Source organism: Tenebrio molitor, chromosome 1 (assembly GCF_963966145.1).
Source record: "Tenebrio molitor chromosome 1, icTenMoli1.1, whole genome shotgun sequence".
In the NCBI taxonomy this organism is placed as follows: Eukaryota; Metazoa; Arthropoda; class Insecta; order Coleoptera; family Tenebrionidae; genus Tenebrio; species Tenebrio molitor.
The window spans coordinates 6,925,409-6,951,741 of NC_091046.1; the positions used below are offsets into that span (position 1 = coordinate 6,925,409).

At 35.9% G+C, this 26,333-nt stretch overlaps 1 protein-coding gene and 1 long non-coding RNA gene across 4 annotated transcripts in view; one reads left to right on the plus strand and one right to left on the minus strand.

The window, feature by feature from the left end:
- The window catches only part of fax (failed axon connections), a 58,564-nt gene extending 41,579 nt beyond the window's left edge, over positions 1-16,985 (plus strand). The window contains exons 2-5 of one of the 2 annotated variants that reach the window (XM_069044537.1): positions 10,264-10,602; positions 15,566-15,703; positions 15,769-16,062; positions 16,126-16,985. In XM_069044537.1, the coding sequence (XP_068900638.1) occupies positions 10,264-10,602; positions 15,566-15,703; positions 15,769-16,062; positions 16,126-16,197 (843 nt within the window). In that variant the 3' untranslated portion in view covers positions 16,198-16,985. Of the gene's footprint in view, positions 1-10,263; positions 10,603-15,556; positions 15,704-15,768; positions 16,063-16,125 lie in introns of both variants that reach the window. The other variant, XM_069044533.1, reaches the window with a different exon arrangement.
- Positions 1,808-26,333, minus strand: part of LOC138128475 (uncharacterized) — a 54,421-nt gene continuing 29,895 nt past the window's right edge. For both annotated transcript variants that reach the window (XR_011158705.1, XR_011158699.1), the window contains exon 4: positions 1,808-2,790. This is a non-coding gene — a long non-coding RNA (uncharacterized lncRNA). The remainder of the gene's footprint in view (positions 2,791-26,333) is intronic.

Below are 26,333 nucleotides of genomic sequence, written 5' to 3' on the forward strand. Positions count from 1 at the left end.
ACAGTAAAAGTTTTGACAGTTCCGGAAAAAAAATATTATAAGTTCGACGTTTTCTAAACCGTAATATCCGATCTGGTTCTTTTGCCACATCTCACTTTCAAAGTTGTACGGAAGGAGGGCCACGCTCGGACGAGATAAATTCCCCATGAATTTTTGATAAATTGGAAGTATCTTAACATTTTCGCTTTCGGGATGCGATTTCGAACGGAAGATCTGAAGATAAATGGTGCACATCTGCGGTCCACCCCGAGCTTGCACATGCTGTGATGTACAATGTGTCGTCGTAAGCTTTCACAGCGAGGAAAAACGCAATCAATTTAGCAGCTTTCACGAAGCAGAATTTCTATTTATATTAATTAACTGGCCAAGCTTACGGTCCAGCTACATTTATGTATTTCCTGCCGGCCAGATCTACTTATTGTTTATTGCTAAATAGTACATTCTTCAACGAGTGTATGATGTTGGCTATTATTCGACGAAAATTCCAACACGAGCCGTAGGCGAGGGGTGGAATCGTCCGAGCGAATTATAGCCATTATACGCGAGTTGAAGACTACTTTCTCCACGGATATACCAAGAAAAAACAATCTTTGAAAATTGAATTTAATTTGACTTTTAATACGGCGTGATCAACAATGACTGAGTCTGTTGGCAATGAAACAGTTGAAAAGTGCTGGTGTTTTTTGGCTCGTAATTTGCGCTACCTGAATTTTTTAACTTGAGACGACATTAAAAACATTTTTGGTTATGCCGGTTATGTTTGTGCCATTACAAAAATGAATCTTTGATGATAAATTTTAAATTTGCCAAATTTCATTGTTACCAACAGACTCAGTCATTCTTGATCACACCGTATTAGACAATTAAAATTGTGCCTTGTTATCCGATTGACAATCTGCCAGTGATAGAATGAAAATACGAGGGATGTGATTGGCCGACAGCCGTGAGTTTTAATGTATTCTATCACTTGCATTCATTCTTTAATTGTCGTGGGAAAATATTTTTTCTACAAACACTAGTAAAAAGTCAATTTTTAACACGGCGTACATGCATTAAAAATTATGTTTTTTTCCACTAGTGTTAAAATAATGACAAGTCGTTTGTTACAATGACGTTTTGACAGAACAGCACAGAAAGACCCAAGAATACCAGAATAATAAGCTGTACCTACAATCGAGAGACGGTGTTGAAAATAGGCAACACTCCATGACTCCATGCTCTTCTGCGTCCTGCTTTCAATTATATTTTTGACATAACCTCATTTTTTAAGTGTTTTTAATGGCGTTTGTACTGTTTGTAGAAAAAATAGTGTATGATATTCCTGTTACAAGTGATTTTATTTTGTTCGAAGGGTTTCTCCACTCACTGCGTTCGTTCCAAAATCTTTCCTTCTCTCAAAATAAAATCTTACTTTTAACATTTATATCATAAATAACTATTATTCTACGATCTCTCTCGCTTCGCTAAAACCAAAAATGTACTTTTAAGTTTTGCGAAAAATTACGTCACTTGTGGCTTTTTTTACTTCTTGTCATGCGCTATGATTAATCGGCATATGATTCAAAACTGATAAGCGGTTATCTCTGGTTGTGGTTATTTCTATTTTACGTTGCGATAGCGGTTTCGTCATTGCGAATGTAATTCCAGTAGCCGCAATTAATTTGCAGAATAGTTTGTAACAAAATGTAAGCCCTTTGGGGAAGAGGGTGTGGCTCGTGGAGCACTATCGGGTAGTTCAATTTAACATGTTCACAAAGTTCTCGGTAATTTGGCGCGGACTGTAAACGCCAACATTAAATGCACACAATCTTGTTGATTTCGATTTATTAAATTCGCATAGGAAAATTGTTCGATAATGAGGTCATTTCGTTGCCCTTTCACTTCTCATTTACATTTGAGAGAATTCTTTTCCCCTAAACGACATAAATTGAGCTCATATCGGTGTTAAGCTGTTACAATCTTCTCTAATGTCACCACAAATGACATCATTGTTTAAAAATGCGGAACATCTGTTGGTAATTTAAAAACTAGTGCACGGTTGCTGTACGCTGCTGGTCGGCGTAATATTCCATTGTAAAAACACCAACAATGAACTTGTTGATTTCCAATGCAAACAAAAATCGTTCGTACCCAAATGGGCTGTTGTATAAAAAGCAATATCTACTTTTTCTGTCGACACTATCTATGCGTTTGACCTTTTATTATCTCTATTGTTCCGATTGACCTTTCCTTTAGGGGTTTACCCCTAGCGTATTCGTGTCTATTCTTGAACAAAGGGTGTATAAATATTCATCTGCCCCTTTCTCACGTCCAATTTGGGTGTTTAACATCGATCACGTGTCACTGGCAAAACACTCTCCATTCGACTGAAGAGATCGAACAAAAACCGATCCGTCGTGAGGGAGTAAATCTGGTGTTTTATTAGTTTTTTATTTCTGTGGGGGAGAATCATTTGGTACACTGACCCGATACAGTGTTAAGGTCTTGGTCTCCGTCACACCTGTATCTTGTTACGAGTAACGACATTAGTTCAAGGATATGCACTGACTTGTGGTTTTATTATGTTACATCCGATCAAGTGGAGTTTCCATCAAGTTACCGCTGAAATTACTTCTAGTTTCTTCCCATTCTTCGAAGCCTTTTTTTAATGATAGTAATCAGCTCCGAAGGAGAGCAACGTTCCGGCGATGGTGGCCAGGTCGCACACGCAGCAGGAAGATCATCATTTTTTTTACGTCAGAAGTGGGATGGGGACACTCCCATCGAAATTTCTTTTTTCACTAATCGTGTCTGAAACGGAAAGGAAGAAGAAAAAACACAATTAATTTATTGATGGTGGGGTTATTACGTTTACATAATGTGCCAAAGTAACAATAAAGTAATATGTAAAAATAGTATATTAAAGAACGAGTTTTATAAGGGTTGATTTGGCGCACAAGTCCCAAGTGTAGAAAACGAGCCGTAGGGGAGTTTTCTACGGGACGAGTGCGCCAATGCTCTTATAAAACGAGTTTTTTAATGTTATTTTTTAGAATTTGTACCCTTGTTTTAATTTTTAAATAAAAAAATTAAATCTTCAAATTCTAGGGAATTTTGTATTAATTGGTAATTCAAGGTAACGGATGCAACTACATCTGCAACAGATGTTAAAAAGTAGAGTTTAAAATTAATATTGGAAGTTTTTTGGTGTAAATGACAAAAATACACTGAAATATTGATACAAATTTTCTTAGAGATCTATTAAACCACGAGTGCTTTAATAGATAGCCATACACGACTTCAAATTGAATACAATAATAGACCTATTAGAGACGCAAATTCTAAAAAGAATATTAAAAGTACCCTTGAATATTGAAGAACACAAAAGTGATCGCAGTATTCATATTTATGTTACAATCATTGCACCCCCTTGTAATAATGTCACGTTGACATTATACACCATACACCATTCGCCTATGTTTATGAGCAAGAAAAATGATCCACTGCACCCTGTTTCTTGTGCGATTGAACGATTACAGGCATTATGTTGCACAGAAATCTTTTCACCTCTCGTGTAATTGTTGTCCTCGCTGCGCGCGTTCGATAAACCTACAATCGGCACAAAAACTTACACTTCAATCCCTCGTTACAAGTACGCAAGTTTTGCATGTCGCATGCACCCCCGTTCTATTAATACACCATGACAAAAATTCATTATCGATTGATGAATGGGGGTTGCATGAGGCGTCATACGCGTTTCGTGCTTTCGAAAAATTTAAAATGTCGATTAAAAACCTTGACGGGCGTGGATTTATCTTGCATGCGATAATTTGTGGATGTAATGCGGGCGTATCTGCCAATCTCGGGCAGGGTCGGTCAATTTGGCAGCCTTGTTTAGCACTGCTGGCATACATTGTTCGGTTGATCCGGTTGATCAATACGTTCGGTACTCGAACCGACACCGTATTTGGTATTTCTCCGCCGCCCTCTCGCCAACAGGCGTCTGGTACGTTACCATGACGACTTACTCCCTCGTGCCTTCGTTCCCTCGGGACGAGAAATCGGGGTAGGTATATCGGCCGGTATTCTCGCCCCTCGACAGAAATTTTCACCGTTGTGTTGCACTATTCGAATTCCATCATGGCACTCCAGGAGATCGCACGTGCATGCCGGACGGTTTCGACAGAAAATCAACACCCCTTTGTGATTCTTTCACGTTTTCCAATTAATTTCGGTTCATTTTCCGATCGTTATTGTAGTTCTCGTTAAAAACGTAAATGATGTCGTTATCGTCGGACGTTACAAATTCATTGGGTGCTTTTACTTACTTACTTACTTACTTAATCTTGATGCCTTTCTGAGTTTCTGCCTTTTTCGATATAAAGCATGTGGGAGTTGAGTTGTGTCGATTTTTTCCCTCCACATCTCTTTCCGTTCTTTTCCATCTTGCGTTTTTTGTTTCACTTCTTCCCAGCTACCACCTCGTTTTCCCACTACCGCTTTAATTTCTTCGGGCCAAGTTCTTCTGGGTCGTCCTTTCTTTCGGTTCTTGAAAGTCCTTTTTCTCATCTCCCATCCAGTTTATGTGTCCGAACCACCTCATCTGTCTTTCTTTGACTGCTTGTAGGGTTGGTTTTATTTTCAAGTTTTCTCTAAAAGTGGAGTTCCTTATTCTGCCTTGTCAGGTTTTTCCTTCTATTTTTCCAAGAAACCTCATTTCTATGCTCTGTATTCTACTTTTTTGTTTTGGTGTTAGTTGCTGAACCATATGTCAAGATTGGGGTGGCCACTTTCATAACTGTTTCGATCTTTACTTCTTTTGGTATTTCTTTTTTTGCCAAAACAGTATATTATATCATAAAGAGTAGAAGTATCTTTTTGTGGTAAGCCCAGAGATTGAAGACCGTGACGCAATCGAGGTTGACAACTGGGCGAAGCACAAAAAGACCTTCTACTTTGAATGATATATGTGTTTGTCACAATAGTGTTAATGTTAGTGGTAATGTTATAATGTTAGTGGAGATGGCAATGGTGATGTTAGTAGTCCAGTGTTCACAATAATGTTAACGGAATGTTACTCTTACAGCTGTCAACGTGGTGTGAACTGTCACTGCGCCTGCGCGTGCGTGAAATTCTCGATGGTGATTGGTAGATGTTAGCGAAGATGTTAAAGAACTAGACATTTTCTTGATCTCTTAACATCGTTTCTAACATTAACATCACCATCACCATTATTGTGAACGGTTGAACGTTTCACCAATGTTCTGAAGATTAACATTCTGGCTAACACTAACATTAACATTACCATTAACACTATTGTGACAGATACATAACATTCTGGCTAACACTAACATTGACATTACCATTAACACTATTGTGACAGATACAATACATACATCGCGCCTTCAAATAAGAGTAGGCGTTGGAAAAATTAACCTTAACTCGTTTAAGCTTTGTGTCTTCTATTTTTATTTTATGCGTCCTCTCGTTTCCACTTATTGTCATTGTTGTCGTCTTCTGATTATTATAGATCTTCATGTTCCTTGGCTACCACTGTATATTTTTTCTCGTTCGTTGTTTCAATTATCACCACCATGGCGTGATTCTTTCGCGTTTTCCAATTAATTCCAGTTCATTTTCCCATTGTTATTGTAGTTCCCGTTGTAAACGTAAACGATCTCGTTATCGTCGGACGCTACAAATTAATTGGGTGCCTTTAACAACAAAATGATCCGGTCAAACCCACTTTCCGGGGCCGTTGTGACGTCACTTCGTTCGACTCGATTTTGCTCAGTTTCTGTAGGAAACTCTCGACGAATCCGAGTCGTCGATGATCACTTTCTTCTCGACTTGCACGAATTGGCGCCCGTAAAAAATTCATTCCGCATTCACCCCAAAGATAAGCGCTCGCGCGACACATCCCGCAAATGCTTTTGTTACCCTCACTTCCGAATTTTTATCGCTCGACATGCGTCAGTTTGCTTGGCACGTCGCATTCTATTAAACTTATCCCGGCGCTTATTTGGCGGCTCGCGGATGATTTGTTTGCATTCAGATAATGTGGGAACATTCCGAAACGGAAGCCGGGGGAAGCGTTCCAGTTGTTGTTCTTTTCAATTGCCTCGCCGGCAATTTAGAAAAGTTAACGGCCGCTAATGGCTCACCATAAATTATTGGGAGATTTCGTTGCCTCGGGGTCGTTTCGGACCCGGGGCGTCACGTCGACGTTTACGCTTTCGATCTTTCGATCTGTCGAAATGGGCAACCGGTTGAACGTATCTAATTCGAGATTAAAACTTGTGTTGTTTCGAATGTTTGTTCGCAAAGTGCACGCGTCGATGAGAATTGATCGAACGCCGCCGTCGCCGAGGGGGCGTGAGAATTGGGGTGGTTACGAAACGCAATAAAGCGGGAAAAAACCTAAGGTTATTCGTCGTTCCCTTCGACCCGAGCTTTTTTATTGTGACAAAAGTAAATAGTAGCTATTTTTCCCTTGCGACGTGGTAATCGTCTACGATTGCTGCTAAGGTCGGCGGAGAAAATTCCTCGGAAAAATTCCAGCTGACTAACAGCTTTTCCGCTTTAATAAATATGAAAGTGCGTGCTATGTAAATATTAATTGTTTACACGACTGTACCGACCGTGATGATGACGTTCGTAAAACGGATGAATCGCACTCCAGAGGTGAAGAATCTCGAATCTTAAGTTTTGCCGAACTGTCAGAGGTAACTCACGCTTTATTGAAACACTTTTCTAATGGGGAAAAATAAATTAAGCGTAGTTTTTGGCGTTCCGCTTTGAGGCAACAAATCAACTGGACATTAATTAAACCGTTCCACATCTGACACATGTTAATTGCTCTGACATTTTAGTTGTCGTTCCGTATGGTTCCCATTTATTACGTCTCGTTTCAGAAGAGGCGTTCGTTAAAAATTCCGCCTTTCGGAACGTATTTCGTACAGTTACTGTATTTAAATAGACTTTTTTGTACGTCGAAGAACAGATTAAAAGAAAATATTGGCAGATTTTGTCGTCCTAAATCTTCGGGGGATTTTAAAGAATCCCGATATTTAAAATTAAAATCGAGCTCGGAACAATTTTCTTGAATTTCCAATTCGGAAAGTATCGAACTGGAGGGAAGTGCGTAATAAAAGTGTGGGCAGTAGAAAATAAAGAAAGTAATAAAACAGCAGCATTTATCTCACAATTTTTAATAAACAATTAAATCGGAGTCGCTGAGACTTTTTAATAAGTCAGGGGATATTCTCGAAAATGCCTTTGTAAATTGTGTTCCTTCAGCGTAAAAAGAAGGAAAACGATGTTACGAGTTGGATGCCATGTAATTAAATGCAGCGGGTTTATTAAATATATTTACTGTTGTTGGGGTAGCCAGCTGGTCATAATTTACGGAAGATTTGGCTGGGGCTCCCGAGAAGCCAGTGAATGGACTAATAATTTAGGCGATATTTTAGTGGAAGTTTCTTCGACGGTGTCACATCTACACCAAAATAAAAAATAAAATCGATACATCTGCGTCTCAAATTTTATCGCGACTCGTAAAATGAACGTTTCCAGTGAAGATAAAATGAAGAAATTTCCTGAAAAGAAACTGATGGTTCGGTGCGAAAAGATTCTCATACTATCCAGGAATATCTTTAAAAAAATTCATGAATGCGAAAATGCATTATTCTATAAATGTTTCAGGTTATTCTTTCAATCGATTGTTTCTCCAATCAGATCCTTGCCAAATTTGAATTTCGACCAATGACGGCAGCAATTTAATCGGATTAAATTTCACTCAAATAATCAATACAACTTGAAACTTATTTGAGAAAGCAGTAAAAGCTACAAGAAAAACCTTTCCGTTTTCAGAGGATTGCAGTATTCAGACTTTCAGACGTGGAATTGTGGATTTGTAGTTTTAGAAATTCCAGATCTCAATAGAAGGAATTCGAACATCTTTTCCTGACCAACAAAACATTAAAATAGTATATTATTCAACGAGCCGATAATGATGGCTATTACTAAACTTGTGAGGATGATGTTGTGTCACGAGCCGCGGGCGAGTGGCGCAATTTACCCGAGCGAGTAATAGCCATTATCCGCGAGTAAAATACTATACTTTTTCTACGACTATGAAGAGAAATTGATAAATAAATTTCATTTTTAGACTAACTGAAACTGACGTATTAAAATTATTACTTTATATGCTTGATACCATTGCATTAAATTTGCGATTGGACTTCATAAACTACTTGCTAGGATATTTGCAGTGAGTTATTATTTAACGGGCCGTGGGTAATGAATCCTGTTATCCAATGAAAAATACTTTAATAATTACAGTATTATCCAATAGTAGAAAAACAAATTACATAATTTCAAAAAAAATTGTCAAATTTTGAAAAAATGTACATAGATGCAATACGCAATGAAAAATTGCATTCAACAATTCGATCTAAAAACAATAAATATTTAAAATACACCAAAACAGCTTGAAATAACTATTCGATAGATTCGAAAAATGTGTTGTTCACTTCCTCTCTAATTTTTACCTAATTCTTAACATTTAACACTGAAAAAAGCGTTAAAATTTGTCTTATGATTTTCCATAAATCACCAAAAGCCATTTAATTGTTACACAGTGTCCTACAAGTTACAGTTAATTTTGGGAGTTCAAAATACGAACACCTTTTATTAGATCGTAAACGTTTAACTACACATTCTTGACCTCGCAGCACGGAGAATAACAAGATGTAACGAGTAAATAAAAATGATGTTAAAGTGGCAAAGAATTTTTTTATTCCTCGTACGCGTTCCGCGCCGGACGAAACCTAATCCTGGATAATTGACAAATTAATAACAAACGAATCCTCTCCGGTCACGTATTTCCGTATTTTCTCGTTCGCGCCGAAGATTTAGCCCGAGCTCGAGCAACTTCCATTTCGAACTTGTTACAAGAACTAATAAAAAAAAACGCACTAATAATTTCCATCTCACTTTTATCGACCAATTTGACGAAGTTTATGAGCGCCCCGAAAGTTCGCCCGTCACGATTTAATCATTTTGATTAATTTCGGGCGCGTAAAAAACTCAAAATATGTTTTCGAACGATGCGATCGAAAAACAAGTTGAGTGGTCGTCAGGCGTGAGTAATCGGATCAAAACAAACTAAAAATCGCTCCGAGTGAAGGATGCGAATTGTACGATTTCATCACGGAAAGTAGGACGTAAAAGCACGATAGTCTCGCAGGAAATGCACAGAGAACGTCGTTAAATAGAACGGACACTTCCACAACGGTCACCGATCATCGAGCAAGAGTCGTCGACAAAATGAGAGGACTTAATCGAGACAAAAAAAATTGTGAAGCACGGCACAGATCTGTCAACTTGTTGACTCGGGTTTTCTTCTTATTTTCGGCCACATAAATGTTTCGTTGATCGGATTTTGCCATTATTCTTGATGGAGTTCCGCAAGAAATTGGATTAAAAATAGATTAATGTGGCGACAAGATGTTCGCGTCTGCTATTTACGGACAGAAGGTCCTAAAAATGTCGAGCCAAATTAAAAATTCCGGTTTTTATGAAACACGAAAGGTCCTCAGCAACCGATTTTAATCGGCGAACAAGCTTTATTTGAAATTTAAATCGGATCGTTGCCCCAAGAATATTTTTTAGTGATTCGCTCGCGCCCAAAACAAATCGGTTTTTTTTTCGGGGGCCAATCCCCGCGAGGCAGTATCGCTTTGTTTGTGCGATGGATTTTCATCCATGCGAACGTCATAACGCCCTGAAAATTTACGAGAAAATAATAGAAAATTTATGGCCGCAGTAAAAGCTAATACCTCAAGGTAAATATAAACGGCTTTCGTATCGGCGTAGAGCTTTTCCATTTTGTGCAATTCTCAACAGTATATGCACGATGTTCGTCGTAATTTATTATCAGGCGATTTTTAGCTTTACTTCAGGGAGGTGCAGGAAAGGGCGTGCATTTTTTACGTTCCATAAATCCGTTTAGTGGATTAGCTCCTCACGAAACGTGCAAAAAGGATCTTCATCCGTGCCGCGAGCATTGTAAAAGCCTTCAAACTTTATATATAAACCGTACGCGGTCCATCATGATGACAGTAATAAATCACCCAGATTGGGTAATTTAGATTTGGAGGAAAAACGGCAAGAACGCGATAAAACGCGAGTAAAAAAAGAAACGTTCGGATAAGTTATTATGGTCTGGAAAGGCGGTCCGTCGAGTTTTTCTTTGTTTGCTGAAAGCTGTGTTTGTTTCAGAATGTGGACCATAAAATGAAATATCGCTCAAAAAAAGGCCAACTTCCCTTTGTCGAGATAAACGGCGAGGAGATCGCCGACAGTACAATTATTATCAAAGAGCTCTCCCAGAAGTTCGGCCACGATCTGGACGCTGGACTGACGGCCGAACAGAGGAACATCGCTCACGCCTCCATCTCGATGGTGGAGAACCATCTGGCGTGGGTGGTGATGTGGTGGCGCACCAAATATCCAGAACTAGTTCTCAAAGGGTACAAAGTTAATCTGCAACACGCCCTGGGCACGAGGATACCAAACGGGATTCTCAACTTCTTCTTCAAATTCGCGTTCGGCAGAAAGGTAAGGACCCATCGGGAGCGGCCGGTCCGGCGTTTTGGTTCTTTGTTTTGGAACGGTAGCTTTTTAGGTTTAGAAGGTGCCGCGAGGTGGAACACTGGCGAGTCATTCCAGCAAAACATTTACATAAACAAACATCTATTTGCACCGCTTCTGGTCCAACACTGACGTGCACTTTTTGCCAGTTTGATCGAGTGCCGCCGCCCCTCCGGCCCACACTATCTCATCTCTCATGTTTGATCGAGAGACGTGATGGATTTTTTGTGCGCGAAAAATATGCCCGTTTCAGATTTCAAATGTCAGTTTGTACTGTTTTGTTTTTGACAAATATTAAGTACGCGTAGTGGATGTTACAGAAAAAGAGATGAAAACGAAATCGATCTCCTAGACACAATCGGTTCCGCTGGAATGACTCGATGTTGGTTTTTATCCGAGGATTTCGGTGCTGGGTATTCCCGAGTTTTTCAAAATGTCGAACAGATGGCGCGGAAAAGTTTCACATCCGCACGAGATCTGGTTAAATATTAACAAGTGTTCCGCCGAATGGTTGACGAATAGGTGCATCTTAGCAGATTCACTTGCACGCAAGAGTAAATAAAGTGACCTACATATACTGGCTGGCCCAAAAAATCGCGGAACAACTCAATGGGACAATGTCAACTCATTGCAATTATTTACATATGTACTTCATTATTTCCAGGGCAACATGGCCTTGATTGTTATTTATTATTTCCATGGATACAAAAAATATTTGCAAATTATTGGGATAAATAGAATGTTTTTAAACGTTGCCACGTTTAGTGTAACAAATAAGTCCATAACTTCTACAAAAAAGAAGATAGATTTTTTTAAAACATGTTTACCTTATATTTTATGAATATTTGACAAAGTACTACTAAGCTGTTCCACGAATTTTGGGTACCCTGTATATACAGGGTGTCTCAGCTAAGACTTTCGAGCCTATTAACTCAGTTATTTTCCAGCGGATTTTTGTGAAATTTAAAATGCAGAAATTTTAGACGGTGAAGAATAAAATCCCATTAACGCAATCACCCAAGTCTTAAAAACGTAATTTTTACCTGCCTTTTTAAAATGTTGAATCAATTAAGATTTACATAAAAAATTGATCGTCAATAAAAAATGCTGTAGGGAAAAACTCGTCCTTGAAAGACGTCTGGTTTGCAAGAAAAAAGCAAAAAACTGTGTTAAACGTGGCTGCAAATGCAAAAACGTAAACGCGTATGAAACAAACGCACAATTTTGCAGAACTTTGGTCATCCCTTTTCGCAGAAGCGCAGGTGACATATTTGACGTTTATCTTGCTAACCTTACAAACACTTACAAAGTTAAAGACAACATTTGGACGTAATTTATTATACTGGATGTTTTAATTCTTCCATAAATGACTAAAACACGATCGGGATACGCATCCTGTGTCTTCAAATAAATTGACGACTCTCTGAACATTAAATTTTGTAAAGCCTACATTTTGATAGTGTTCCACGAAAAAACGAACTGTGTCATTGAAGTTCTTACGACACTCTCCGTAGACAAAAATTGTTTCCTTTTTCAATAATATTGAAATTTCTGCCATTGCAGTCTATTTTTAGAGTATTTAGCGCTCCCACTTTTGACAGATTTTAAGAGGTGTACAAAATGTTGCTTGGCAATTTTTCACCAATTGTTTCAAAAGGTAACTGCTCAAATACCTTCAAAATTTAGATTACATTATTTTTTAACAACAAAATCTAATCTTTTCGTTGAATCAGACGAGTGATTTAGTTACATAATTGTATAAACAATAAATTACCTATTTTTTAATGTTTAACAATCTAATAATAATTGCGCTTAATTTTCAATTAAGGAAACGTGTTAAAATTTTACATTTTTTAACTTTAGGTAATTTTATTGTTACTAATTGAACCTTCACCGTCTAAAATATCTGTATTTTTTAAATTTCATAAAAATCCGTTATCAAATAGCCGAGATATTAAGCTCGAAAGTCTTAGGTGAGACACCCTGTATATTTTTTTAAATAAATTATTGAACACACTCGATTTAGAAGTCGGTTAACGTTGTTTGCACGGTTGATTTTTTTAACTTAACTTCGTGATTAATTACGGCGTGACACGTAACCCAGGAACAAATTGTTTTAGCTAAATTTAGCACAAGTGTGCGAACAAGACATAATTTTACTGGAAAAAAAACGGATTTATCACCGCCTGATTTTTCGTAATTTTTGACTAAATAATTTAAAGAGTTAGCGTCATGAAATCTGTGAATCGCCAACATTTCAGGTGGTTTTTGTGCAACATAAATATGGGGAAATTTTGCACGCTAAATTAAAAGGAGCTCTTGCTCTTCACATTTTTTTTGTGTCGACCATCTAATTAAGGCACTGTCTATTCAAAGATGCAAAACTTTGAAGGTCTTCTTTTTGTTGGTTGTTGCTTTTTTATCGTTCAGCAAAATCATACTGCTTAAAATAAAAGTGAATTGAATGTTTTATTTACGGTGAGTTTTTATGGAAACGAGATATCGCTCGCCTTGTCATAACTCAAAAACTAATTGCTACATTCTAAAAATTCCATCTACAAACAAATATCTTTGATTAAATACAATCAACATTCACTTTTTTTAAACAAGTAGTATAACTTCCCTAAGGGCCGGTTGCACCAACGCCAGTTAAAGTTAACTGTGGGTTACTTTAGTTATTTATTGTTATAACCATGTTTTCCTATATTTTAATCTGTAGTTAAATTTAACTCACGTTGGTGCAACCGGCCCTAAGAAAAATTTTACTTATTATTTTAATGTTCGACAACAGAATTAAAGAAATAAAAATAGCTATTTATGTAACAAGGTAGTAAAGTGACACTTTATCGAACGACTTTGCAGATTGCGAGACGAGTCGGAGTCGAGTCGTGCAAGCAAACGAGTTCGATAGACACTTTACTGCCGCGTTGCATACAAGATTTTATCGACTACACTGCTACTTACGAAAGTCTATTTGTTTACTTCAGAAGCTGTAGATTTATATTTTAGAAAGTAAATAACTATTATAACTAGATAATGGTAATTAAATGGAACCGATTAATTATTTATCACACTTCAAAATATTTGTAGGCATAGTCGGCGTCAGGTAAAGCACTTTACCTGCCTAGACAGACAAAGTGACACTTTCTCTCCTTGAATCAGTACGTCAAAATTATATTTTCGCTATGGTAGTCGTTAAATATCAAGAAATGAGATAATTTTTAAAATTAACTTTAGTTTTTTTTTACTTTTTCCGATCAAATAATTAAAAAAGAAAATTTAAAAAAACATAGTTTTGAGAAAAAGTTCAAAGTTTTTCACACCCTGCCCTTTTAATGGAACTACTGTAAATTTCTGGATTTGGTTTTAGAGATACATTTATTATTAAGCTATTAGATTTTTTTTTCCAAATTTCTAGACTAGAATATCCCTTTAACAATGTACAGGGTGACTGAAAGTTGTGTAGATATTTTAACCGATAGTAGAACCCACAATAGGTAACCATTGAGCCAAGTGTTGATATTTTTTGAGAAAAATTTGGGAACCATTGAATTTTATGAAAAAATGGATGAAAAAAAATTATAGTACTAATAGCTTTTACAAAAAAGTTGTATTAGAACTCAACACAGAACAGATTAAACTCAAAATTTAAAACAAAGAACTAAGAACAAGACAATGAGCGGCTGTGTATCCCAGGCCAGTTCGTTCGCAAGTAAAGTGTCCTTCCCCAATACGACGACTTGGACAGGCAGCGGCTCGGGACTTCCCGGATTCTGAAGCGCCAAATTCAAATGCAGATTCCAGTTGCTAACAGTACACTTTTTTGTTGTCATTTAATTCAGTAACTTCAATGTTGACCTCAATTTAAATCACAACCTGGAGAAAACCGATATGGTTTTGATTTATGGCAAAAGTCCGAGGACATTTAGGGCTAGCACAACACATCTATGGTGAAAGGTTTCCTCAAAGGATAGTTCCCAACGCACGAACTTTTGTAAACGTTGTCGAGCATCTTCGCGATTTCAGGCGTTTCGAAATGAATAAGCGCGACCTTGGCCTCCAACGAGAAGATCGCATTTAGCTGAAGAAGAAGAAATTCTTCACGTAATTGAAAACCAGCCACGAATAAGAACTTGGCGTCTTGCAAATCAACTGGGAGTTTTTCAGTTTGTAGTTTGGCGGGCGCGAGTTCAAAACGTTGCTCAGGAAATTCGTCAAAACAGAGGCATTCTGATTAGAGTTTGACTTTCTTGGGCACGTCGCGTCTTGCTGAAGCTTGCATTGAAAACGATGGCAGGCATTTTGAGCAACTTCTTTGATCTTGCATTTCATGCTTTACTCACAATTACAGTCTTTTTACTTTGTTGTTTTCTGAATAAGCTGCAGACACTATTTTATCATCATTTTACAAATTTTATCAAAGATTCATGATGAATCTCAAAAAAATTTAACAATAAAAATCAACCAACTTCGAATGGTAGAAAAACTTGACATTTTAAGTTGGTCGTACGTCAAAACTGCCCGCCAAATTTGAAATTTTTCAGCGGTTCCCAAACAAAGCGATTCCTTTGATTTTGTCGTAAATCATTATAATTTATATAACAAAGGTCTGGTTATTTTATCTTCTTTTAACACGTAGGTCCTACCCCAGGTTAAAATATCAGCACAACTTTCAAAATCAGACTGTATGTAAAGTTTGTATTAATGTCACCACAAAACGTGTCACGACCTCTTTGCAAAATTCAATCTCTTCACTCTTGCTAGTCACTTTACGTTTGCACGATGACTGTTTTTCGAGACCTGTGCATTAACTGTCCCTGATTTCTTAGGTGGTAATGAAACCCCGCACCCGTAGCACCTAGAGCATGTTTCTTCCAGTGTTGTGTTGCTAGTATGTTTTAATACAATATTGAACATTTAGTGGTTCCAGGGTACCAAGAAAGTTAAGGCTCAAGGTATAGGAGTCCACTCGGCGGAAGAAATCAACACTTTCGGACAAGGAGATCTCAAAGTGCTTTCCGACATGTTAGCTGATAAGCCATTCTTCTTCGGCGACGAACCGACCACCGTAAGAGACACACACGCCGGCCGAGCGTTTCCTTCATTTTCTAAACCTAATCGCGTTCGTTACAGCTGGATGTAGTCGTATTCGCACAACTAGCACAAATTTACTTTATCGACAAAGAAGTTAGTTACGCACTGCGCGACTACATGACAGAGTCGTGTCCGAATCTGGTCGGACTCGTCAACCGCATGAAGGAGAGGTGCTTCTCCGATTGGGACGACATCTGCACCACGCTGGACTTGAACTCGCACCTGCCGAAGCCGGCGCCCGAAGAGTCGAAAGACAACAAAGAAGGGGGCAAGGACGAAAAGGAAGGGGACCAAGAAAAGGAACCCGACGATAAAGACATAGAAAAGGAGAAGGTGACGGACGCCGTGGTGGGTCAGCTCGCTGTGGTCGTTGTTAACGAGTCGTGTTTGTTGCAGGCCGACGAGAAGGAGAAGGACAAAGGTAAAGAAAAGGAGACGGAAGAAAATAAAGAAAAAGAAACAAAATAAAGAGACTGAGTCTCCAAAAGCCCACTGCCGAGGCGAAGTATCCCTTTCCTTCCTCCGACCCCATAGACCCCCCCTCCAACCCCAACCAACCCCCTTTACTTAAACCCTTTGAAACCTTTCATTTATATCTCAACTACGTGCAAACATCTAGTTTTTAAGGTTCATTCATATTGTAACACTTTTTAATGAAAATAATTGAAATTATACTCTTGTCAACGATTAATTTATGTAGTTTTTTTATCTATTATAGAGGACAGTTTTATCAATAAAATATATTCATTGCTAGTTAAGAATACTTGTTTGTATAAATAATTTTAGCTAGGTTTTTTATTGTAAGCAATTGTATGTCTGAAAAACTTTGGGAAGCATGACGGTTGCATAGATTTGACTCGATGAGAGAGACGTTGATGATAAGTATGCCATGCTTTTTAAAGTTTATCCATGTTAGTGCAGTCTTAATGTAAGAAGTATAACCCAATTAGTAGTGCGTTTATATTCATTGTATTCATTCCACATTTTAACATTGCATCACAAAATTAACATAGCTTGACAGTATCTATTGTAGATTTTTGTATTTTTTTAATGGATAATTTTAAGATTACATACTAAGTAACAAGAAATAAAAACGAAGATTACTAAATTTGTAAATGGATTGCAGTATATTTCTGAAGCTCAATAGATTGACTAGCATGTTAAAAATATATTTTAGATTTTATTATAAGTTTATTTGATCTTACAACTGTGTTGTATGCTATATTACAATTTAAATAAATAAATTGGTATTTTAAGTTGCTTATTTGAGAACGATGTTGTACAGTTAACTGGAAATGTAAAAAGTCGTAAACTGTCCCGACTGACTAGTTTATTTATCGCTGTTTCCGAATGCATGTAAACTGCCATTCTGTTTTATTTTATTTGTGAGAATTACTTTGGAACAAGTAATGCAAATAAATGGACGACGGCAGCCAGACCATTTTGTGTGGTTATTTATTAATTTATTTGCTTTAATTGCTCATCAAGTTCCACCGTCTCCGGGGGAGGTGCGATACGATGTAAATGCGAAAAAGTTCCGGGAGAAACGGAGCAATTTATAATACTTGAAGCCTGCAATACCCATTTCCTCAGTACATAGTAACAACAATTACACCAAATTTATATTTAAAAGATTTTCAAAAAAAAAAGAGTATAATGATTGGAGCAACTATTAAGAAACATTGCAATGCAAAAAGAATAATTGTTTTTAAACAGTAAGCATAGAAAAAGAGCAATTGGAATGTTATTTTATAAAATGTTACTGTAGGCAACCAACAATACACAAGATTTCACCAGAAATTATTAATTTAGGGATGGCTACTGCTTTGGATAAATTATAGTTATTTATGGTACTAGTGTGTTAGAAGGCATACAAGTCACGCGAAAAAACAGGTAAACCACGAGTTGAAAACGAGTCGCTAACACACGTGTGCCATACTTAACTTTATTCAACTCCTCCAGAACATCGTTGATGACAATTGTGACATTTTTATTTGACAAATTAATTTGGTCGACGATGCGAGAATCATAGCAAAAATTGTGTTTAAACAAAAGCAAAAATCCGTCACAAAAATATTTAATTGTGTTTAAATGGTTTTTAGATCATTAGTGACATATGTGCCACTTTATTTGTTTAAAATCACCATATAACAAGTGTTCAATTGAAATGTTCATCAAGTTGGCTTTGACTTTATTTTTTAAAAGACAACAACATCGTAAATTAAGTTGGTTAGACAAAGCTAGCGACAAAGATCAAAGCCAATTTGATGAACTTTTCAATTGAACACGTGTTAGTTATTGTCCTATTATATATGAGGTGTTGGATAAAATATATTTTTATCCATAAATATGTTTTTAACCATTATTTAATCATCACCACATAAAGTAAGATTGATTTGATTACGGAAAAACAGTTAAATCTATCATTTCGCTGAAAAAATGTGTTATCAGTAACAATATATCAAGGATTATTAAAACAAAGAACTAATTTATCGATTCATTTCACACATAATTTTGTAAAATAAACTCTTAATATCCCATAACGCAACGATAAATTGAAGATTATCAAGGATCTGAAGGGAAATTTCCGAAACGAAGATAGATCGTTACGATGCCGTAATAGAATTTGGAATCGAGTACACTACAGCGTTGTAACAGGAGCGAGCACTCTCCTGCTGAAGCAGCTTTATTAGATTAAGAAACAACTAACTAACATAATTGAAATTCTCTTTTATCTAGTTAATGCTGCCGCTTTGTAATATAGGAAGGGAATAATGTTCATTGTGTTGCTCTCGTCAAAGCAAAATTAAACTTGGATGCATCATTAAAGACTTCTTAATCATCATTTTCGTTCGAAAAACGGATCTCTTACACATTTTCTCGAAGATGAGATGAGATGGTCTGAAAGGAAAAGTTTGCTGTACCGGCATAAAACTTCACTGTACACTTGACAGATTTCCTTCAGTTTAATTTCGGCTTTGAGAAGATACACATAAAGAACGCCGTAATTTAATATTAATGCCTGCTTCCGCTCAAACTTTGCCGCTTATGATACTCGACTTGCAAAGATCGTCGACGTTCGGCCAGATGTGAATCTGCGTTTAAATCTTAAAATACATAAATAATTTGTTTACTTTTCACAATGTTCCGTTATAAACACTTGCTCGGTAATTGCCATATTGTCTACGAAATCTGACGCTGCGACGCGTGCAATAAAAGGTTTAACGCTTTTTTAACAAAAATAATTTTTCTTTATTGCGTACTTATTCAGTTTAAGTATTTAAATGTGTTATGTTATAAAATTTGCTCGAGATTTCTGAAAATGTGTAAAAGGTGAGTGTACATTGTTTCGTATACTATTTTCAAATAGTTTCACACAAAAGCTAGACGGGAACACAAAGCAAGTGTGAGAAAAATGCATTACAATGCATACTGAACGGAACACTGAACGCATATCAAGTTTCTATCTTGATAATTCGCGAAATTTTCAACGCAACAGGAGATACAACTCTACAATCGATGGAAATTAATTAATTGTTTTCACGTCTGTACAGTACAGCGAGCAGACGAGCGAAAAACACCACAACCGAAAGTTTTTTTTTATTGCAGAACAAATTCTACAGCGTAATGTATTTTTTATTTCTGTTCCGAATTCCCTTGGGATATTTTAATTTTATGTTGAACTGTTTTATTTGAAACTTACTATGTATTCAGAAAAAAGTTTTTTGAACTCACTAACTTCAAAATGACATTTCGCAAACGCAACAGTTAACCGCGAACGTAGATTTCGCGCACTAGTGCTTCAAAATCATCCAAAAAGCATTGGCCTTTTTGAGCATTCTGAAAATAATTTGACTTCGTAATAATAAAATCTGCTTTACAAAACGTCATTTCTCCAATTTGGATGTTGAAAATTTCGAAAGAATGAAAATAAATCGCTATTAATTCGATTGACACTTGGGCAAGCGCCATCTATTCACTAAATTGAAAACTATTGGAAATAATTTAAAAATTCTAATGTTCGTTTCAAAAAATATTGTACAAACGTCGATGCGCGAAGACGTATTCGGCACATTCGCGCAAATGAAGCACTCGCTCCTTCGTCGCTTGTGCCTCAAATAATGCGTTCATGTGCGAAAAATGTATTCTCGCACTCGGTTCGTAAATAACTATTACATACTTAGATATGTAAAAAATATGAATATATTAATAACATAATTACATAAACATTTTTGTTTTATAATACAAAACAAAAACAAAAACAAAAGTGCCCCGAATGCTTGCAGCGTTTCCACGTTGAATGGCAAGGGAAATCCTCTCGAAAAGGAATTTCTTTGATTTTGAATCGCCTGATTCCGCGATAAGTCGGTTTCCGATGACATTAATGAAATCGATGGCTTCTTTGCACCAAGGGCCTAAGGTTTCAAATGCTAAACCTTTAAACACGTAGTTTGACGAAATGATTGAACTATACTTGCTATGTTTGCGTTTGCAAGCCATTTCAGCGGCAGAACCTGAGACTTCAGATGATTTCAATACGTAACTGTCTGCAAGTGTATCTACAACAGTGACGTCCCAAACCAAAGGTTGACCTTTAATCCACGGTACTAAAGTCATCCCATCTGGGCGTTTTCCGTCATCCCGAGACAGTCCGTTTGGTTCTAAAGTTGAATTCACATGAATAGAAGTTAAAGACCGGTTGATAATGGAATTAATTTCAGTGTGTCTTGAAAATCTACCACTGCTTTTGAAACAGCTTAGACCGTGGGTGCCAATTTCGTCAACTTTCGCATTGCATTTGCAAATATGAGGTGTACAAAGATTACAACCCAATCTTAAACCAATACAAACTTGGAAGGAAGTGTTATCTAAAAGAGTACCAATATTAGGAGAAGGTATTGCATGTAACCAAGATCCTGATTCTCTGCATTGCAAAGCTTTAAAACGAGCCAAGTCTCTAGGTGAATTAAAGATTAAGTCATTGGCAATTATTCCTTTGATATTAATATTATCCCAATTCTTTTGAAATTGTGGAATTGTTGGTATTTCGTTCTCATTTGCTACACCCCAGACTGCTAAAGCTTCATCATAATGGTGAATATTAAGCTCATTATCCTTTGAGTTTAGTAATAAAGAAACAAGCTTTTTAACCCCATTAATTGAAGTAGGAAAGCAGGGAGGCAAATATCGGAAATGCGACGAATTCCCAGACCACCAAATCTAATCGGTAAAGTGGACTGACGCCATTGTAAATCAGTTAAACGTAAATTAAGTATTCTCTCTAAACAAGACTTTAAAGAAGAATCAATTGAATTAACATAATTAGAAAATTTCCAAAATGGAGTTGTTCTTAATAAAAAATTAAATTTTGGTATGAAAAGACAATTTTTGATTAAAGTATAAGCCACGTGTCTGTTAAGAAGTTCAGCTTTGTTTAAAAGATTTTCAACTGTAATTATAGTTTTTTCGACGGTGTTTTTGAAACCTTGGTCAAAGATTGGAGAGCCTAAAAGAGATAAACTTTCTCGGTCACAGATTTTAATGCCTGGTGCTAAATTTTGAAATTCCTTTATGACTTTTAAATCTGTGTCTCCAGAACAGCAAAAGATCTCGCATTTGTTAAAGTTAATTCAAGGCCAATTTCCTGAGATAAATTTATAACTTTTCTAAAGTCGGATAAAACTACTTCTGGGTAATCAGCTAAGGTTCCATCATCTAAATACCATATATTCATTTGAGAATCCAAAGATAAAATAATTGGTTGAATCGCAAGACTAAAAATCATGGGACCGCAGGGATCTCCTTGCTGGGCTCCAACAGAAGAAGAAATTAAATGATTACCGAAAAATATATACTTGTCCAAGAAGACAACTGTTTACTAAAATTTGAAGATGAACGAATCAAAAAGCAGATTTGGAAAATTAAAACAGAAACTATAAAGTCTGCTAAAAAATTAACACTAAGAATAAATGTTTCAATCATAAACTCTATATACCAAGAAAAAGTCACAAAATCACCACCAAAATACAGGGTGGACCATCGTATAACATAATCTCAATAAACCATATTTCTAATCATTCTAGAAATCTAGAAATTTGAATTTTGCGGTCAATAATCTAGATTGAAGGTATGTACAATGAGGGACATGGAATCCTGGGCAGTCTGTTATTGTCATTTCAAAAAGTGTCAATGTAAATGCACCTTTACCGTCATTATGATTGATATTTTCAAAAAAAACTGTCAAATTAACTTAAGCTTGGTTATGAGTAGCTAAGGTATGGTTTAGAAATTTTGACAACTGAATGACACATCTGCCCAGTTTTCCGTGTCCCCAATAGTACCTATACAATTGCGATCATTAAATTTTGGACATCATTTTTCTGTCTTATAAAAAAAATTACTCTATGGCCCGGTTACATAAAACGATGTCAAGTCGTTGTTAAAGTTCACGTAATGTCAAGCGATCTGATTGGAGGATATTTAACATTTTATTTGAATCAGCCAATCAAATGGGCGGATTTCCGACTTGACGCGTTGTTAACTAATCTAACTTTATACAACCGGGCCTAAATCATGCTTTATTGAAATTGTCACATGAATGATGAAATTATTGTTAAATTTATCTACAAACTGTCAATATGAGCGATGACAAAATATTAAGTTTATAGTTTTTATTTATTTATTTTCGATTTTTTATTAATTAAAACCTCCATTTGTCTGATTTTTAAAACTTCTTGAATATTTTGTCGGTAAATCCGACATTCACATTTTCAAAATTGACACATTCAAAATTAAGGTTATTAAAACATTAAGGTTGTTTTAGAACGTATGACAGCACGATGACACTAGTGTCCAAAATTTATTGATGGCGACTGTACTACAACATGAATTTTTTATATTTTCAAATAGACGCTCCAAATGACGCTAAAAAATGAAAAAATTAAAATTACTTAATTTTTTTATCGACTCCCTGGATTGAAAATACCACAGAGAACTCATTTCTGATATAAAAAATTATGAAGGAGTCATTGATTAATTGGCATAATAATTTTTGGTACCCAAATGTGAGTAATTTATGACGACGACCCTCGATGGGTCATAATTCCTGATTGACAATGGTCGCTTACCGCAAACAACCAGCTGTAAATCATAACTGGCGGTACGGTCCTGGATTTGTATGGTATTGAAGACCCTTGTAAATCAGACTTTATCACCGTTTGATGATTTCCGTCATTTTAAAATACTACCATAAATATGCTACCACTTTGTTCGTAGATGTTAAATGTCGATTTATTCAGTTACTATCCTGATTTAATTACCAACTTTTGTATAATGAAAATCGACATTGTCCTGTGGGTGAGATCATAAGAAAAAAGTACGGATTGCTTTATTACTTTGATAATAAAACGCTATCAAAGTCAAATTTCACGTTTATTTTATGTTATAAAAAATGATTCGGCCATTTCGTACATCGAAAATTGAAGATTGTGCTTTCTAAATTTCAATTTTTTTTTGACAATTAAAAAGGTCGCAAATATGCTATACGATGGTCCACCCTGTATTTTACCTGGATCGTCATAATTAGAGAGCCGAAAATATGTAATAATAGTTATTTATTGTATAAGTGTTTTAGATAGCATTTTATCCACGCAAGAATTTTTAACAGCGAGTGTGAACGCACGAGCGTTTAATATTCTTAAGTGGATAAAATGCGACTAAAACACGAATGCAATATAACGTTTTATCCACAATTACAGCGATTTAAAATCAGAATCGCCAAAATTTCATCTCATGTCATCAAAAAATGATTTGACATTACACTCTGACAGCGGATGTCACCTCAAAAATCATTGAAATTAACTAAAAAACATGGGAGGTGTTGAATAGTCGCTATTTATTTTTGATTGTTTATCGACTCCATTTGTACAAAACGCTGTGCAAGTTGGTTAAAATGGAAGAAAGTGATCCTGTTCGATTGATTTAAGATTGTATTTTTTCATTATTCCACTAGTGGAATAAAGTGATTTCATTATTCCACTAGTGGATAAAGTGTTACTTTATACGGTTCATAAGTGTGGATAAAACTTCAATTATAAGGTAATTGTGGATAAAATAACTAATAAAACGCTTTAAATTTTTTATCGTGAATTAATAGTTATTTACGAATCGAGTGCGAGAAGACATTTTTCGCACATAAGTGCATTATTTGAGGCACGAGCGACGAAGGAGCGAGTGCTCCATTTGCACGAATGTTTAGACAATAATTTTTGAAACGAATATTTTGTCTGATTTGTCGTGTATCCTTTTTGAATAGATGGCGCTTGTCCATGCCGTTGCTTAAGGTCACTAGATAATATATGTATACAGCATGAGTCAGCTAAAACAGGTCAGTCGTATAACACTGAAACTAAAGAATAATTTGATTTTTTTTTGTGGTAAATTTAATGTGTGGTAGACTCTTATTGTATGCACATTTTTTTTAGGATTCCATGATAAATTTGTACCTTTTTATATTCAGTTGAAGAATTAATCAGATTGCTCAAAATAATCCCTTATTCTCACCATTACAAGGTAATGATGTACTGTCGCGAGTAAAAAAATCTGGTCGTCAAATTCATGGTTTGACACAATGGAAAATGCTCCATTTTCTCTCTTTTTTTTGACACTTTGTTAACATATCAGGCAAGGAATTTTTTTTAAATTTGTGACAATCTAACCAAATTTTGAAATGACATTGACGACCAGAATTTTTTGCTCGCAACAGTACGAGTATATCTTTGTTTACATTGTATTATCGTTAAATGAATAATTGATTTTTTTTTGTCTGAAAATTGTTTTCCATATTTTTTTCATGTATACATTTAAACATTCTCGTTAAGGTAGTTAGTGCGCCAATTTTGGGACACCTGTATGATTGGCAGCTTTGATTTTTTTGTTTTTGTTTAAGGGCATTAAGGCCCGGTTGTACAACCGATGTCAATTCGTTGTTAAAGTTAACATACTGTCAAGCGATCTGATTGGGGGATATTTAACATTGGATTTGAATCAGCCAATCAAATGGGCGGATTTCCGACTTGACGCGTTGTTAGCTGACACAATGTTAGTTAACTAAGCTTTATACAACCAGGCCCTAAACCAATTTGTCTATATTTGAGAGTTATTGTAATGACATTTAGAGTTCTGTTTGCGGACATTTGGAGGGGGAAACTTGCGCGGTGCAAATATCCAACCAATAATTATTATTTACTAATAAATGGACCTGGTCCAACCCCAGAAGGGTCGAACGAAATAGCGTTGCTGCACATCCCCACCTAATGTCCCTTCACCAAGCGACTAGTCTACATATATCTTAATTAGATATTAAATGTTTACACGATCTTATTTGACTTTTTTGATGTCTGACTTCACAGATTACACCACACAATCTATTATCGATAAATAAGCGTTTTTTGCATGTACATATGTATTTTACAAAAATTAGAATAACAAAAACATCCTTGTTTATTATTGTTTTCTTAAACTTTGTTCAGTGTTGGGTAGAATAATAAACTTCTATCTACAATTAATAATAAACAATGACAAATTTTATGAGATTCATTTGAATGTCGTTCTCGTTGAGTAAATATTTAATGTACCTCTCTAGTAATGACAGGTACCGCACTAGTGCGATAAAGTAAAGTGCGAGGTGAAATTTTTGTACTCTTGTCGTGATTTCGCCGGTATCAAAGATACGACATACACATATCTATTGCAATCACGATATCCAAGCAAAAACTTTCTTGGCCTGTATCGTCTGAATTTTCGCCGTGATGACAAGCGCGACAGAAATAAAAAATGTCTCCAGACTTCTACTTTCGTTTATGAAACATGATTTACTAGAAAACCCAGACTCGGACGAAGAAGATGCACTATTTGGCCTTGATAAACAAATAACTATTCTAATAAATTCAATAAAGAAACGTAAAAACTAATGGCGAAAACTCACATAGCCAACTTACCCAACGTTCACTTTTAACAACTGACTTTTTCCTCTATTACGTATTCGAAATTAAAAAGAGTGCTTCTTTTTTTATCGGGTATCGACAAATATGTATTTTGATGTCATTTAAAAAAAAATTAATACCAGTTTAAATAATGATATAGACCAATTTTTACCCTTTTGAGGTGACGTCACGATTTCCTTCCTCGCTTTCTCTTTATTAAAACGACAGAAACGAAAAAAAAAAAAACACAAAAAAAGGCACGTTTATTTATTGTTGGTTTCTTTGAGGTTATTTTATGCTCCTGTCAATTTGACAATTTTCAATTTCTTTCACTTATTACATTGATTACAAACATAATCTTTCGAAGCAATTGTCAACAAATTTGAAACATTATAGTTATTTATGATCAATTCAAATTTACTTCTGATCCTAGCTCAAATATACAGGGTTATTCTAAATGATTGTAGTTGAAGTAGGCGTGAAAACTGAATGTAAAATTTATGGTTGCCGCTCCACATAAAGAAATCATCAAAATGATGTGTTAAATTGGGTGCAAAACAACTCAATATTTTTAAAATTGATTGTAGAACAACTCAATATTTCTGGATTCAATCGTTAATT